This window comes from Macrosteles quadrilineatus, unplaced genomic scaffold, assembly GCF_028750875.1.
Source record: "Macrosteles quadrilineatus isolate MER2022 unplaced genomic scaffold, UCM_ALF_1.0 Scaffold_3__2_contigs__length_128488019, whole genome shotgun sequence".
Lineage (NCBI taxonomy): Eukaryota > Metazoa > Arthropoda > Insecta > Hemiptera > Cicadellidae > Macrosteles > Macrosteles quadrilineatus.
This window is the reverse complement of record NW_026542596.1, coordinates 54497894-54516608: the sequence shown is the minus strand read 5'-3', so window position 1 is coordinate 54516608 and position 18715 is coordinate 54497894. Positions and strand designations below refer to the sequence as shown.

At 34.3% G+C, this 18715-nt stretch overlaps 1 protein-coding gene across 2 annotated transcripts in view; it reads right to left on the bottom strand.

Annotated features, from left to right (window-relative positions):
• LOC128989869 (condensin complex subunit 1) overlaps window positions 1-18715 on the bottom strand; it is a 47058-nt gene that overhangs the window by 18785 nt on the left and 9558 nt on the right. For both annotated transcript variants that reach the window (XM_054411961.1, XM_054411962.1), the window contains exons 6-13: window positions 12071-12221; window positions 10677-10919; window positions 9734-9895; window positions 7591-7761; window positions 3769-3928; window positions 3051-3219; window positions 2090-2288; window positions 794-1066 (exon numbers count right to left, since the gene is read on the bottom strand). In XM_054411961.1, the coding sequence (XP_054267936.1) occupies window positions 794-1066; window positions 2090-2288; window positions 3051-3219; window positions 3769-3928; window positions 7591-7761; window positions 9734-9895; window positions 10677-10919; window positions 12071-12221 (1528 nt within the window). The remainder of the gene's footprint in view (window positions 1-793; window positions 1067-2089; window positions 2289-3050; window positions 3220-3768; window positions 3929-7590; window positions 7762-9733; window positions 9896-10676; window positions 10920-12070; window positions 12222-18715) is intronic.

Below are 18715 nucleotides of genomic sequence, written 5' to 3'. Positions count from 1 at the left end.
TGCAATCATTGGTTTGTAGGATAGAATTACAAAAAGAATTCAAGAAAGTTTATGACACTTTCAAACAGATATAAGTTTGCCTTATCAACTCAGAATAATCTATGGGGGTCACACATTAAAGGAACAATCAACACGTTTAGTCCATTCATTATTGCCTCCAGGATTCATATTTGACAAAATACAGGGCACGAAATGCCGGGGAATGCGGGGGAACTGAGTTGCGGTACCTCTCTTTCGGAAAGATAAAAATATTGGCACAAATCACATTAAATAGGTTACAGTTCTGGCACCTCATTTACAAATCGAGCACTGACAATATATTCTACTGACAAGGTTTACATACCTTGTGTCACCAAGCAGGGTACGGCTAAATTAGGATCGACAACATTAGTGATGTAAACCTCCTACACGTTTATTTTATCGGTCTATGGATGATTTTTGTGAGAGAAGCCGACCTAGATAAACAATGGACGGCTTAAAACACAACCCGTGGAACCAACACGTGGAAAGTGTTAGATTCTTTGTTAGTTTCTTCTCTGATCAGGCGTACTACTTTTTTCATCCTTATGTGTGTGTGTCCACCAAAAACTATTTCTACATTGTCCACCAATAACATGAAATATTAGCATAATATTAATAGAATCAATTAATAATTTCTGAGGTCTTTGTAAGGTTGTGTTGTTTTACTGTTTTACATTTTTACTGTTTTACATAAATGTTTTCAACAGTACAAAATTGTTTTCTAACTTCACTAGCAAGAACAAACATAAATAACATTGTACGTTACACTCACCTCAATCGCTTTTTCTCTTTTAGAATTTTTATCGGGAACATCGAGGTACAAATCACAGTAAGCTTTGTTAACAGCTTCGATAATCTGTGGTTCCTTCCTGAATACAAGTCTTATCATCTCTTGTACACCTTTTTCAGCACTCGGTAGACCAAACTGATAAGATACTGTGATGAAGTTAATGGCTTCCAAAACTTCAGCGATTGATTCTTCATTTAAAATTTTTATGATGGAGTCCATTCCTTCTTCAATCTTCTTGGAAAACTCCAAACAGTCCTAAATAGAACGAGTAATGTTATATAAATAGTCCTAAAAGAGTTTTTGATGACACCTTCAATTTAGAATGTACTTACGTCTACGAAATATGATACAATATTAACACTGTCCATTTACTGGGGAGACTTGGAGAACTAGAAGGCAAGCACACACATACACACACACTCAGACTGGCCTAGCTGTGTTTGCTGGGCAGTTGGTGACTCACATACTAGCCTTACTTCTTCAAAATTATTCAATTTTTAAATACTAATTTTTCAATATTAAATTTTGGCTGATTTTCTTAACTCAGTAAGCTATTTTTTGAGAAAGGGTCTGAATACAACCTTTTAATGTGTTAATGTGGCTCTAAGTATTACAACCATTCAAGCAAAAAAGAATTTAGGATTGTACAGTAGTGTCTCGCAAACTCGGCACTCGATAACCCGGCGGTCTGGATAACTCGGCCATCACCTGGCTCAGAAAAGTAGTGATTTTTTTGAGTCCAAGTTAAACATGGACTTAAGCCAGCTCAAGTGAAATCATTCACAACTCGTACCAAGGATTGGTTGTACTATATCTGATGACTTTATACTGACTTTTAATATAAATATAAATAAAAAAAGGCAGTTAAAAAGCTTAAAAGTTGTATTGTGCTTATTTTTAACCCTAGTTCCCGATAACCCGGCTTTTCACAAACTCGGCACCCTTCCAGTCCACATTAGGCCGAGTTTGCGGGACTCTACTGTATTCAATACTTTGATTCACAATTTTTTCATGAAATAACACACTGAGTCCAAAAATTGTATATTAGTCTTATAATGCGTGGCCACTCAAATGGCTTGCGACCGCGACTGCAGCTGCTCAGTCGCTTGGGGTGGCCACAGGTGTGGCTAGTAGTAGCAGCAAGATAAATAAAGACAATTTAAAATAACAATTTGCTTTGAGAATGAGAATTTGAATCTTTCAAATTGTCTCAAGTAAGGACATTTACTACATTAAGAATTGTTAAGTAAGTTAATATAAGTAAAAGAATCAAGCTACCATAAGGTATGTGACCACATTCTTTTGCACTCTGAGATCTTCCTCGGCTTTTGCAGCGAGCACTTCACTGCTCTCCGAGTCCTCCTGACTGTTATCCTCCGTTTGTGGTCTAGCCACCTCCGGAGGGTTGTACATCATGAAGATCTCTCTCATCAGTGTGAGATAATACTCCAGCGTGTTATTAGCAGGCATGTCAGATCTGAAACAACAACAAACATCTTAGATGATTTAGGGCACAGCAGCACCTGATACAAAAAATTGTGATTAATTAATTTAGTTACATTTTAAATTTAAATTAGGTTAAATAAAAGAATACCACAGGTACTACTTTATACTCTAACTCGTGTTAACGATGAGCACAAATTTAAGAATTTTATAACCAATGACTTGGATACTGCTGGAGTGCTGGTAAACTTCTCATTTTATTGTAAAATTGGAAACCAGTTTTGATGGGTGTTTCAGGACCGGTTACGTTTAAGAATGCTGAAGAATACTAAATATAAATGATATTCCAGAGTAAACTTTTACCTTATGTACTACCATAGACAAAAAGAATTAAATATAGACCGTCAGCTGTGGCGCACACCGCTTGGAGCGCCATGTAGTTACGGCCTACGTACGCGCTACGTAACTACACGGCGCTCCCAGCACTGTGCGCCAGAACCTATGGTAACCATGGTAACCAAAGCACAGCTGACAATCTATATATATTTAATTCTTTTTGTCTATGGTACTACATTCTTAGATTACAATACCTTAGGACGAAACTAAAGATCACAAATAGATTAATTTATTAAGTTTGAAAATAGTTTTAAATTTAAATAACAATAATTTAATAATAGTCAAATGAAAACACCCTTTGAATACCTGGCAGAAACGTTAAAATTAAAACTGTCCTCAGCTGATCCATAAGGATTGGGTAAAAGGGAGTTTTAAAATCTATGCCCTAAGATATGCTTACTTAAGATCTTTAACACTGGGGAAAGCCTGTTCAGTTATCTTGACCAAGTTGAAAGCAGGTTGAAACTTGCGGTTGGAGACCAGGATGGCGATGGTCCTGAGGTTTTCTTGAAGTGTGTCTCTGGTCAACAACTGGGTCAGCTCGCTCTCTTCTGCAGCCTCCGTGTCAGCTGTAAATCACAAATACCACTGAACAACCTCACTTTGCCACTCCTGTCCGGAACTGTTTTACACATGACTTCAGGCTAGAACTAGAGGATCGCAGCATTGCGACTTACATCAAATCTATTGGTGATTGGCAAAATTTGAACCATGAACTTTTCAGACTGCAGTCACAGGCTCTACCACTAGACCAGCTTACCCAAATGATCACCTTACAATTGTCTCTTAACCATTCACCAGTTTATACGCCAGTTGCATTTTGTATGAAAGAATTGCTTCTTATTTTTTTTAACAAAAAATTAACAAAAATATAATTTCTAAATTACAAAACAAGTTTACAAAACAATAAACTTGATATTTTGCTCCTATACAGAAGATATGTAACTTTTTCAGAAGAAAGAAGTTTTTGTGTATCAATTCCATTTTCCTAATATATTCTAAAGCCAAGTGTTTTTCCTCCAAAAAACTAAATTACTGGTACAAAACAATAACTTTTAACTTACAAAAGCATGAATAGTGGGCCAGAAATTTTACACACATTTATCTCATAATCTTACCAAAGTTGATGACTGAAGAGAGGAACACGATTATCTCTGGTTGGATTGTGTCCCAGATATTCTCACTAGTCATATCTTTGAAAGAGCCGATCTTTCTCTCTAAAGACTGCAGGCTCTCTTCAGCCATAATCAGCTGACTGATCAGCTGCTGCATATCAAGCTATACAAACACAATCAACAATGATTTCTAGTATATCTTGTGTGACATAAGCATACAAGTAACCGAATACAAAATAAATAAATAAAACAGAAATAACAAATATAACATTGCAGTAGTACAGTAGACTTTAAATAATCCGACTCTTGATAGCCTGAGATATTCAGTAATTCAAGTAGGGGTCTGCGGCACAGAAAATTTAAGGTCGGTACGGTACAATATTTTGTACCTCGGTTCTCGGTACGGTACGCGGCTATCCGTATTTTTGCGGTTTTCTGCTCAGAACTGTATTCAAACCATTATTTTTAACTTTAATACATTGACATTACTATGAAAATGGATAGTATCCTACATTCATGGTTTTCTAACAACACTGTACCACACATTATTAAAACAAAACCTTTTACTACTATGAGGATTGTGTCAAGAAAAATCACAGTTAAGACAAAGGCTTTACCTATTTTACTCTGAGATACTGTGAATAGCCATGATAAAAGTGGTTTTAAAAATTGGATAAGAGTTTTTAGGAATAAACATGTTTGAAACATTAATTTCACACAGTTGGTAAATTATTTCCAACCAACACAATGTCTAGTTGTTTTTTAGATTTTTAAAAACATATAAAAGCATTCAGTACAAAGAGAGTGTAGTTGTCAGCTGTTCACAGCAGACGACAATGAACAACTGGAGGATATGATGAAGTATTGGCAAACAGCATCTTTTTTTATCAGCTTCAAAACTAGTTATAAGATGGATACAACTCTTGCAAAGTTTTTTTCTGAGACTAAAATTTAGATTATCACGGAGTAAGATTATTGTCTTTTCATTTACAAAGTTAACATCCACAATATCAATCATTAGTTTATCTCAGGCTCAATCCAATTTTCGTAGTATATTTTAAAGCTCTTCCAAAGAATCAAAAGACCCAGGCCCAGACCTAATTATTTAGGAGGGCCTATATATAAATTGATTAGGTTACAATGAGGGTAGCAAAATCACTATCTAGTTAGTTCATAATATTTAGAGTACCTTCAACACATTAAAAAATACAGGAAACTAAAAAACATTTAAGCCTTAAACAGCCACATCTAACAATATAAGACAAGGTACAGAACATGCAATGACATAATTTGAGACCGAGTAGGCTTGAATAACAAAAAAAAATTATGCAAACATCAACAACTATGCTTGTGGTTTCATCAATAGAAAGATAAAATATCCATAACAAATATTTTAACATATAAAATAAGATTGTAGATTAGATACAAGTTTAATATGTAGCCATAAACAGTTTTATGGCAGTAGGCAATGGCCAGCGGCAAATTGAATATTCACGAAAATACTGACTGAGTTAGAGATAACACTTAACAGTCATCATAAAACTATTATTTTTATGATAAAATAGAATTGGGGGAAGTCGTAAAGAAATAAAAAGTGATAAAACTCAACAGTTCTTGGAAGTACTTGAATACAACAATTATTGTCATGATAAAATGTTAATGGATTTGGGACTGCTAATGGGTTTTTTATTGCATCATCACCCTAGTAATAAATTATGAAGATCCTAAACATACATCTGATAAGACTTTTATGTGCTTGGAACCAACTGTCTTTGTTGACTACTAGTAAACTGAAAGTAATTTATTATTATAATAGGCTGTACCGAACCGAATTTGTACCAATGCTGTACCGAACTTGTACCAATGCTGTACCGAACCGATGACGGTAATTAAGCTTGTGTACCGACTTTTTCGGTGCACCGCAGACCCCTAAATTCAACACATTGATTCATGAGTTATTTTTGCGATACCTGTACAATATTATGTTGCTGATATATTATGATGTTAATAAACAAATTGAATATTGAAACTTTATTTCAGTTTTGATAAGTCTCGTGTCTATCCATTCTCAATGTCCTGCTCGGTTCCATGGTTCCTACAATGAATAAACTGTGGTTATTTGGTAGAATAAATATTTTACTAATTCCTGATCTTTAGTGATTGAATTTATTATGGTTTTCATTTAACTTTACTTTTTAACCTAAGCAATATAGGTCTCACTGAATTTAGAATACGTTGTACTTAATAAGGATTGTGTAATAAGGCCTAGATACAACTGTACACTAGAGGTTATGAGCTAAATAGTTTTTTTTACCTAGTCAATAAATAGGTTACGCGTTTAATTGTCGAGGAATACATAATAAGGCTTCACAAGTACACTTTTCTTTGATTATAGGATCAATTTTGTAATATTTTTGATTTTCTACACCCTTCTGGTCCTATAGCCTAATTGGCAAGTTATCAAGAGTCAACTGTATTTTGAAAATTTTAAATTCAATCTATTTGAAAAAAAAATTAGGCCTACATATTATTGGTGAGTCCATAGTTGGCATGCCAGTTGTCAAACACACTAGTTATCCTCTCATTGGGAATTGAATGTTGTTACACTTGGGGGTTTGCATACTGTGTTGTCCATAACTACAAAATCATACTTGATCGTTTAGCAACGTTTAGATCTAAAGTGTGGAGTGGAGAGTCTATTATCCGAACAATTTGGGATTGGGGGTGTTCGGATAACTGATTTTTTTTCAGATAACTGGTTCATAAGCAGTACACATGAGATACAATATTTTAATTTTGATTCATAACATAAACACTTTTTTACACATTTACACACACAATTTAACTGATTTTAATTGTCGGCCTTTAATAGCGGCAACATCCATGAGCATTACCAGTGATCGTCTCTAGCAATGAAGAGCAGAGTAGGCTAATGTAATTTTAGCGACACCCGTGAGCATATATTGCGGTCTCGGTGACATTGGTGATCGTCTCTCACAATCGCATCAACACACCCATGTGCATATATTGCGGCCTTTTCTACACAAGTGATCGTCTCTCATGATTCCACGATTGTGGCAAAAACTGTGAGCATTAAGTATTTTGAGGTCTTGGTGACACTGGTAATTGGCCTTTAGGTTAACAAATCTCAAGGATAACCAGACTACGGGTGATATACACTATACCGTGGATTTGATCCAGTTTATCATTGTTATTTTCTGGAATAGAACTACTATAGTTCACTCTACCTAGTTTTTTTAAACATAATGTGGAATGTCAATGTGTGGTTTTGAAATACATTTATTCATTTTGTAACAAATTCTGATAATACTTCTTGTTTAAAACTTTTAAATTGGAAGTTGAAGGATTTTACATTAAGAAGGATTACGCTTTTGTCTCTGAAAGTGTTTAACACTAATACCGAAACCCTACCTAGGCTGACTTTAACCGAAACCCCCGGTCTGCGAGACCCCATTTGAAAAATAATGGACCCCGCTTAGACACACACAAATCAAAACCCTCAGCCTGTGAGACCCCGCTTTAAAATACACTAACGATAAGCTTCTGAGACGGGCATGTTATGAATAGACAACCTGTCAAGGTCACGGCACTCATGCAAAATGAACAAACAATATGTCAATAGGTAGGGGAGGAAAAGGGGGGAAGGTATTGGGGGAATGGAATCTCCCAAGTAAACAGTGTTGCCAACATGTGTTTTTGAAAATTCCCGTGGGCCTGTCAGACCGGGGTTTTGGTATTAGTGTTAAACCTATTTTAATTTTCCTTTAAGATAGTAAATTAAAAATATTATTAAGAAAAACTTACCTTTACTCCATACGGATTGTGTTCCAAAATCGACCTCAATAGAGATATTGCATTTTTGCAAACATTACTACTCTTGTCCATGACTCTCTCTATTGCCAAATCGACGACCAGGAGAAATTTCGATTTTGGAACTGCATTGTGCTGTACGATTTTCTGATAAAGCTGCAATACCTGGAAAATATATTAAAACCACTCCTTAAATTGAAGATCACTGCTTTAAACTATATAAATGGGTAGCTGTGTGGTGATAGTGCTTGCCTGGTAATCAAAAGGTAACTGGTTCGATCCTGAGAAAAGTTAGTAACTTTTTTATGGTTCTAAACTAAACCCTGCTGTCTTTGATCATTGGGCTTTTAATAAATGGTACTGGCAAATGAAACAGCTGATCTTGGTCAGTAACAAAGCTAAACAAGGCATCACACTCTATTCTACCAAGGCCCCACTAGAATAAACAAGCCATGCTGCAGCACGGGCAGCGCAACACTAGGGGTCACAGTGGTGGACAGTTGTACTTCTATTACCATTAAAATCGTACAAACAACCAGCTTGTTTATTTACCTAAAACATATGGGTATGGTGTTGGCAATGAATTTATCAATGAAATCTATCCACTAGTGTGACGTCATGGATCCTGCAGCATGGCCTATTTTTTCTAGTGGGCCTTGATTCTACTCATCCTTCACTCATATTTGGGTTAAAATACGTACCTAGGTGGCGTCCCCATCTCAATTGGTAAATATAATACAATAACCTGCATTTATTGTAGCATCTTCTTACAAACTAAATCACTGATTTAGTAGCACTTCTGGTAAATTATTTTGGAACTAAATAGCATATTTCAATCAATAAAAAACTCATAAGTACAGTTTGAAAATAATGTGAACTTACACTATATCTATAAGTATTTTTCCAATTTCACCAACTTACAATAAATAACATTAAAAATATTGTATACCACATAATGGGTGGCTTCTTGGATAGAAGTTATTGGTATGGGGATTCTTTGTAAGTTTGAATGGCAATTCTTTTTTTTTTACTTCACCTGTTTTGTGTTTTTGTGTGTTCTCGATAAAATTGCTTTGCATGAATTAGGATTGGTGGGCTCAATAAAGAGGAAAAATACGACGAAAACAGGCTAAACTAAATCAATGAACAATCTTAGAGGCTCAAACAGTTACTTAAGTTGTTTTCATAATGCAATTTCAGATTAGAATTAAGAAAAGATTAGAATAGTATTTTGCACCCAAGAATGAGGCAGAACCAGTCGACCACACTATTAGACTTATTTGTCAAGTCTATTGTGTTCGCTGCTGTACAGGTTTTATAAATGAAGAAAATACACGAATATGGTGGCATGAATGAATTTATTTTGATAAATTGATAAGGGTGTAGTTGAATGTAAAATATAAGTTCAAATCCAAAGATATTTTCAATTGTCTACTAAGATTATAACGAGGTTAAGGGTGTAACATAGTGCACAAGGGCCTAGATTTTTAGGATTTTTTGAGAGGATAGCAGGCTTACCTGAATGGGAAAGAGTCCAAACTGGCACAGGAAACACAAAACTTTACACTATATACACAAAACATTAGAATATTTCACTGTCACTGACAGCATTTTCAACTAAGGAAGAGAGAGTTTTCTAGATGTCCAAAATGGTGGCCAGTGAGTTGTTGAGTCAGTGTTGCCAATCGTATGAATTCAAAAAACACAGTTTCAGTTTATCTTATATGCACTATATATATATTAATTAAATTTGTAAGCCTGCTGGGTTGGATGTTGAAGTGGAGTGGGTTAGATGAAAGGTATCATCTTAGGTTTCGGTTTGGGGGTTGTCTAGACTTAGTAAACCATTAGTGTAAAGTTTTGCGTTTCCTGTGCCAGTTTGGACTCTTTCCCATTCAGGTAAGCCTGCTATCCTCTCAAAAAATCCTGATAAATTGATAAATTTGATTGATGAATTGATTTATATTATTCTTAATTTAAAAATATTTTACTGTAGAGCCAGAAGAATGACTGACAAGGCAACCCCAGCAAAACCTAAGACCTACTGGATAAGACTATTAGTGCAGTCGACTGGTCCTGCCTCACTGTAGGGTGCAACATAACTCAGGAACAGAATTAATGCAAACACACAGCTTACCCTGGACCTAACAAAAGCGTTGTTGTCCAGCGTGTGTTCCTCTAGCAGGTCAAGGTACAGGTCTCGTTGTTTCTTAGCTACCGAGTCCAGGGAGTCCTGAGACAGCTGTGTCAGTAGTATCTCCGTCATCACGGACAGCACACAGCATCTCATAGAGTATGGCTGTCACACACCAGTCATAATCATAAATCTTCAATAATCAATTTGTAAATGGTACAATGAACAGTGTCAATACAATTCTAATACAGTAGAACTTCTATCCAAACACCAACTATACGAATCACTTATAGAAAGAATTTTAAAATAACTATAACTTTGGCGTTTCTCATCTAAATTACTAAATTATATGAGGGAAGTGGAGCATTCTGGAATAAATGGCTTGGTTTTGTAGCCTACTATTTCAATAATTTATTGAACTTTTTTAAATTGGTTTCATTTGGTCTCATCTCTTATCTACAGACAGGCAGAAGCCCATGAGATAAGTTGTTATTTATATTGTAATGCTGCATTATTACTAGAAAAAATAATGGTCGATTTGATTTGCTATACTATTTGAATTGCATAACAAATTATTACCAGACATTTGGGCAAAATAGATATTCTTTATGATTTTAAAGTTAAATTAAAAAAAATAAAATTATATATAAATCTATTTGAACCTCTCTAAAAGCAAAATACTTGTGCATCCAACTGGATACACACTCTATGTGAATTTGTTAACATTGATGATGGTTGTATTTAGATAAATCATCAATTGTTGTTTCGATTTAGAAGTGGGAAGCAAAAATTTAAATAATATGTACAGTTAATTTTTATTTTTAATCCAACACAATCAGCTAGGATAATGAAAATGTATCCACCATGTACATGGATGATATGTTGTAAGTCTTTAACTGCTGTCTTACAAATGTGTTATTACTAAACTTAAACCTAAACAACTTACATCCTGTTCCAGATATTTTGTCAGTTCTTTAGTAGTAGGTATCATTATCTCCGGCTCTAACTCCGCTACTTCTACAAGAAAATTGGAGAAGGATCGAATGCTCGAGCCATCCTGTGTGTTTTCTGTCGTCGCCATCAGTTCTCTGACAATTTCATTCACTAATGATTTGAATCCCAGGTCTCGTACAAACATGACCACACCGTTTGCAAGAGGAGATACAACATGTTCGAAAAGTGTTAACAACTGAAAACAATCGCACAACTTTGACAAAAGGATATTTTATTATAACTCTTATCAATTACAAAGGTATTTTTCTTTGGTAGTTTCACTACGGCCTACTCAATAATTATGACTATAAACTTATTTCTCTTTTTAGATTATTTTGCTTCAACAATTTTTTATTACCTGCTCAAATGAGTTAAATTTCATGGTTTGCGTACTGATTTTGTCATACTAACGGTTTCATCCCACCACAAGAAATATCTATTCCAAATCCCAAAATGTCACAAAACTTGTATTTTATTAATCAGTCACGATAAACTTCCACAGTAATCCTTAGTTTTGCAATAGTTATAATTTTGTTTCAATAAAAACAAACATTTTGATGTTTGTGGTTTGCCACTCTACTAATACCAGGTAGAAACATTTACCATAGGCATAAATTGCCTTAGGCTGATCCATGAATATGAAAATTTTATAATTGAGTATTTTTCAAACTATAAGCTTAAGGTATAAGGTAGTCTATCACAGTCAAATCTTAATCTTAAGAGATGACCATGTCGTTGAATTGGCTGAAGTTTAGATGCAATGCAGCAATTCATCTACAGGGCAAGCAACAATTCAGGTGAATGAAAGATTGCTACAACACATTCAAAACCCGTTGTTTTGTCCATTTTTCGAGATGGTAAGTTAAGAGTTAACATTAATTAACAGATTATTGCAGATACGTTCCATTTTTATTGGTACAAAAAACGTTTTCACAACCTAATGTGATCTGGAATCTGATCTCGTCACCTATTTACCGAACCGTCGGACGACCTGTCTCGCTTGAGCCACTCTCTGCATTGTGATCTGATTATCTTTTGTACGTACTTGCAATGCATACTTACTTACTATCACACCACAACTGTTTTATGTTGCCGTAATGCTATAATGTTACTGTCTCATTGTTTCTTATAAGAAATCTCGTTCTTATTTGTATTTGAATAATGAACCATTCTGTTATTTACTGTTCTCACTGTTCTTTTATACTTTGATACTTTCTTACTCAAGGACTGGATCTAATCCCAGAATCCAAAACCTTGTGAAGTTCACCAAAATTATAATCGTTTTAAGATAAAGATTCAGCAGTTAAATGTTTAATCTATGATATTAAGCAGTGTTGTAGCTCACACCTGCACTATCTTGACAACACAGCTGAGGCCATGGCTGTATCGCTTGATGAGCATTCCTAGCAGCTGGAACAGAGTGTCCCGCAGAGGTTTAGCCTTGACATGTGCGATGGTCGGGTGTTCCAAGGCCTTATAGCAGCTGTTGGCACACATGCTGCAGACAAGTACAAACAATACAATCCAGTTTATTATGCACACAAAAAAATAATCTGTTAAATTAGTCACAGAAAAATAGCCCTACCACCAAAGAAACTAAGCCTGTACACCTATCAACATACTAATGAAATTACTGAAGAAATTAGAAAACTTGTATCAAAGGAGCAAAAGTATATAACTTCGTAATTAGTTAAAACAGCTAAGGGAAAAACATATGGGGTGTACATCCTCTCCCAAAAAGTGTTTGAATAACAGTCTCTATATCTTCTCCTCTGTAAAATGGCACTGGAGTACACGAGAATAAAAAATTAACAAAAAATAATTCTGCTAAGTATAGTAGTTCATTCAGACTTGGAACCATGGATACTCATTCACATTCCCCTGAATACAACCTCCTCCCCCCATACATAAGCACATAATTTACAGTGTAGTCGTTGACTTGTTGCAAAACCAAACAACTGGCTGGGCCCATAAAGCTGAGTCGTTAACATAGATGTGAACAATCTCTGACGATAACTTGGGGTCTGGAGATCCCCGATCCTATCGGGTCAAGACGGACTAGAAATTAGTCGGAGGGACCAATTCGGGCCAGAAATAATTTTTGGATCAAACTCCGGTCAAGTCGAGCCGAGCTGAGCTTTTGTTATGACGATCGTATGAAGCATACTGCAAAGATACACAATAAAAAATTACATTTCCCCACGATCGCGCGTGATGTTTTACTGCCATCATAGGAGATGATGATGATGTCCCTATGACCACTGGGGGTGTTCACTAGTTCGCCATGATCACAGAAGACATTCAAGATTTTGTCTTGACTGCTTAAGTTGTTTTTAGTGAATTTCCCTATAGGGAAGTAGCTATTACCGTAGTACTCATGGTAAGACCTGGACCCGGGACCGATTTAATTTTTCATTTTGAGGTCCCTAGAGGCCAAAAACACCATCCGTTCAAAATCATATATATATATATATATATATATATATATTTATTAATAATTAAAAACATTAAGTACCCTTTTAAATTCATTTTAATTAACAAACAACATGTTTCAACACTTAGGTCATAGTCATGTTTTTATACAAATACAATAACAAATTAATGAAAGGAATAAATATAGTCATATGTTAAGCTAACTTAAAATTTAGAGGATCTTGATCTATTCTTTGTTTAATTTTGCGTTTATTATATAATATTTCTGTTTTATTGCAACTAGCTGTTACCCACGGGCTCCACCCTGTTTTACAAATAATAACAGCTGAGGTATTTTTAACATTAGGTAAATGGAAAGTTCCCTTTGGATAGCAATTACGACCTTATAGGGCAATTTATGAAATAATGGATAATTTTGCGCAAGGTTTCTCGTCATGACGAACATTTTAAGTATATGGTTTATGGGGGGTGTGACTTGTAGTTTTCTCAAAAGTTCATGGGTACTTTTGGCTTTATATATAGATTGTAGGATTTTTTCAAATATCGGATTTGTTTTGTTGATGTTCATGGTATTCAGTAAATTTTTAGGAAATCTTTTGTAATTTGTGTATATATGAAAATCTTCTTTGACATTTAATTTTGTTTAATTTTCATTTATATTTTTGTATTCATGTCGAGTTTCGATTAGGTGCTCTGCAAAATTTTATTTCATTGTCGTTTTGTTACCTGATTTTAACGCTTGTACCTTGTACCTTGTACCTTGTACGCTTGGAACCTTTTTTTAAAGCTACTACTTGTTTTTTGGCCAATGTAGGATTTATTACAGTCTGAACATTTAATTTGATAATGCCTGATTTGTTTATATCTTTAACTTGGTTGTTATATGCTTCATTCGAAATTTTGTTTTTTATCATCTGAAACGCCTTTCAACAAAACAAATCCGATATTCGAAAAAATCCTACAATTGCAATAAAACAGAATTATTATATAATATACGCAAAATTAAACAAAGAATAGATCAAGATCCTCTAAATTTTAAGTTAGCTTAACATATGACTATATGTATTCCTTTCATTAATTAGTTATTGTATTTGTATAAAAACATGACTATGACCTAAGTGTTAAAACATGTCGTTTGTTAATTAAAATGAATTTAAAAGGGTACTTAATGTTTTTATATTGTTTTCAATTATTAATATAGTAGTAGCCCTAATCACAACCATTCTTATTATATATATTTATTAGGGATGGACGAGATTGGATTTTTAGTTCGAGACGAGACGAGACTTTTTATTTCTCATAAAATTTCGAGACGAGATCGAGACGGGATTTCCCTTCTCATACACAACGGGAAATGCACGTTCAAAATTTTTACCTGATTTTGTAACATTGTTAGATGACTGTTTAAATACAAAAGTAATGATAATAGGCAAGAATATTTACAATCTTTTATTAAAAAACATCAGCATAACATTTTTTTTATTAATCACGCTTAACTTATTAAAAATGCCTACGATTAGGAAACATAGTGATATCAGTTAGGATAGAGTTCAACTTATCCTAAAATAAAATAAATCATAAAATAAAAGCAATTATTAGTTTTTATAAAATAGTTACTTGTTTTGAATTTTTATAGTAATAAAACATTCCTCACACTGCGTACACTTAACAAAACTTCTCAAATGTTATTAAAGTAATGTTATTAAAATAATTATAATATTTACATTTAAAGAATTAATTAAATAAGAATGCCTTCGCAAAGGAAACGCAACTACAACACGCTCCTGTATTGCGGGTATTGCATTGACTTTCTGCAGGCGTTTAACATTTTTTTTTTTTTTTTTTTTATTCTCGTCTCGATAAAAATCTCGGCCAAAAAGAAATCTCGTCTCGTGTAACGAGATTTAAAATTTCCCGAAATTTCGAGACTTGACCATCCCTAATATTTATATATATATATATATATATATGTGTGTGTGTCCGTTAGTGCGATAACTTGAGCAAAAATGATCCCATTTTGATTAAATTTGGTACAAACGTGTAAACCTACGTTTATTCGAACGAGTTCGCGATCCAGCATAATTGGACCATGGGAACGGGGGTTTTTGGGGGGTTTTATGGGGTAAAAAGGGGTTTTCCAATTTTTAACCCTAAAAACAAAAAAATTTGCAATTTTTATACCGTTTTGTAGAGCTTAATAAAATAAATAATTTTGTTTATTGAAGCGCTGTTGTATGCCTAACTGTTACGGAGAAAATTCAAAAATAGTGTAATTTAAAATTCCCATGTTATTCTTATGGAGAATATGAAAATTGTTGTAGTTTACTTGTTTATGGATATATATTGATAAAATTTGGCAAATTTATTTATTTCTTCCTATACTATTGACGTATGGTCAAAAAACACCTTTATCTTCCCCGTAGCAGCAAACCTAAGCACTCGTTAAATCTAATGTTATTTAAATAGGGAAAAAATATGTCTTATTTATGGAAATATTTTAGTAAAAATGTAATCAGACAAGTTGAAATTCGCTTAGTCTGCAGGTTTGCTGCGGCGGGGGTATTATAATTTTGCCAAAACCTTGGAAGAGGTTCACAATTTTTCCTTTGCAGCAGAAAATTTTCACTATTTTGCCGTGACAGATTTTAAAATTTCATGATTTTGAAGTGACCACGTACGACGGTTTCACTATGAATGTGAAGATGTTCGCAATTTTGCTCACCGAAGAACATGTTCTTAATTTTGCCAGGGCCGTGGAAGATTTCCATGCAGTTTGTGGGAGATGCTAATGCAATGAACTCATAATTTTGGGATATTGATTATGAACCAGTCTACAACATGGTAAAAACTAGAGGTGGGCCGATACCAATACTCGATACCAAAATACTCTCTACTCGATACTTGCCTGTTTTGGGTTCGATACCGATACTGACACTGAACCACTGAATGCTACGAATCTTCAGTCAGAGCGCCGAGCGGGTAAATTGCCGTTGCCGTTACGAATCCTAGCTGTTTGCCTACTTAGTTAAATACACTCGCAACTCGAGTCGTGTAGTAGAGGTTAAGCCGATTTTGTTGATATTTGACAAGTAAATAATAAGAAAGGAAAATGTTTGAGTTTTTATTTAATCCCTTGACCCCTTTCAATATTGACATACTAGGCCTAATAATAATCGGCAACCTAGACATCGCTTGCGTCATCCATTTCACTGACAGCGACAGCTAACACTGGGTGATAGTGATAGGTAGTGGTGTGCAGCGAGTGTGATGCGATGCATTGAAATTTCAATTCAATTCTACAAAGGGATGTGTCGATTATCGTCATCGATACCACCATCCATTGGTTACCACTTGGACATTGGTATCGGTTCGGTACCAAGACTCGATTGTCAAAAGTGGATTCCAATGACACCTACACCCGACAGGGATAAATATTTTATTTTAACATTTATTAACTTTATAGCTACATTATTAGTTTTGTAATCGGTTAACAATTTTCATAGCCAACTTTGAAACTATCTAGTTCAAAACAGCGACGGTGCCGGTGACATTGTTGAACTTCAGCTCATTGCACAACACAATCTACATTTCAAGATGTCAGAATCAACTCAAGAGACAACCGGCGAGCGAATGTCCTGCCAACACAAAATTAATTATACTAAACAATGTCTGTATCAATAAGTCAGACATTTAGATGTATTATTTTTATTTTTAGTACAAAATAAATAACCTAAACACGTCAAAATGTTCAGTTTCCTCCCTGCATTATACGCATCATTAGAACAATTATATTCAACGATTAAACTTTAATATCGTCATCGTCGTATGGTTAGGTAGGCTTGCTTTATATTGCGCCAAAAAGTAGGTCCATATTTATCTGTACTATCTACCTGATTAAAGAGTTTAGTGAAGTTTGAAGTGCTACTATGACACAATGCATTTATTGAAAAATATCATAAGCCTTAGTCCATGTAGATTTTGTAATGTTATAACGAATGGTGAATGTTGACAATAAAAGTATGTAACAACAGTTCTCATTGGCCAGGAGGCAACAATGCACTACCATATCAGCCAATCGACTTTCGTGTTTCAATGGAGCAAATGACGATTGCTTAGACATCGTTTTATGTGCTTACTGCTTATTGTGGGTGGGAAGGGTATCGATAATTTATCGTGATTCGAGATCCGATATGCAGTACGTGTTCGTTTATGCATAATGAGTATTAAAGTATAACAAACTAGGTTAGTTACAGATAGGTTCAAAACATCGATTGTTCCGATCCATTTTCGACACCCCTACACGAAAGTTGTAGTGACGTTGTGCATAAGGGCCAGGCAGGCCGGTTCACAGTGAATCCATTCTGCCTATCATCGGGAACATAGTCAAACACTTTTGTTACTAAATAAAACTATAGCATATTTTATAAAAGCACTCTTTTGGAGATTCTAGTCCCAAAACATAATCTTTATTGTAGGCTAAAAGTAAAACTCATCTATTGCCATACTTTTCTCCACATGCGTCGACTTATTCTACAATCTCTTTAAAAAATACCAGGTTTCAGTCAAAATACTTTTGTAAAAATTGACAGTGTGCTGTTTGAACACAGTCATTCCTTGACTACGATCGTTTTACTCACTATAGAGAAAAGACTCTCCTTACAAAAAGTATTTATAGGCCATGATGTATGTAGTTTTTTTTAAGTATAACTGCAATTGCTTTTTTAAAATAAATACAAAAACTGTCAAATGACTTAGATTAATACTTGTAGGCCTAAGCCTATTTATAAATTAGAGGAAACATTATTAGATCTCATCATAGTCAAATTCAAACATTTACAGTGTTTTAAAATAATTAACACTCAGAAACGTTTGTGTAATGGAAATTTGCAAGTGACTGACGCCGAGGGTAAGGGAGGGCATGTGAACCAGGCTTTAGAGCAAACTTTCTCTTTTCCTACCCCATGTCCCGTTAGACGGTGGGCGGGGCTTCACACTAAATAAACACTCAGTTCATTCATTCACAGTAGAGAATAGTTTTTGTGGCAGTGACGTATGTCTCTTGCCTGCTCTTCATAGCTCACAAGTAGATTTCTTTCGAGAAATTATAAGTGATAATCTTTATTAAAAATAAGTGAAAAACTGTTGACATTTTCAAGTAAGAAAAGTTAAGAAATAAAAGTGTTAAAAATAAAAAGGTCGTTTGATTAGTTATTCTGTATTTCAAAAATATCCTCATTTATTTATTTAGCTCATTTTGAGCTAGACTTGGTGACTTTTTCATAGTTAAACAAATTTTGAATATATATAACTGTTTTTCATACAACTAGTGAGAAACTCTCATTATTTAGGAAGTTCGTTTTTACTCTCTTAGGGGAAAAAACTTACAGAGTATTTGTAGGCCAAGATGTACATAATATTTTTTTAAATTTATAGCTTAATGAGTTAACTTAGACAATTGATGCAATTTCAAATAAATACAAAAACTGACAAATGACAGATAAATACTTATATAAGCCTATTTATAAATTAGAGGAAACTTTATTATATAACTTTATTAAC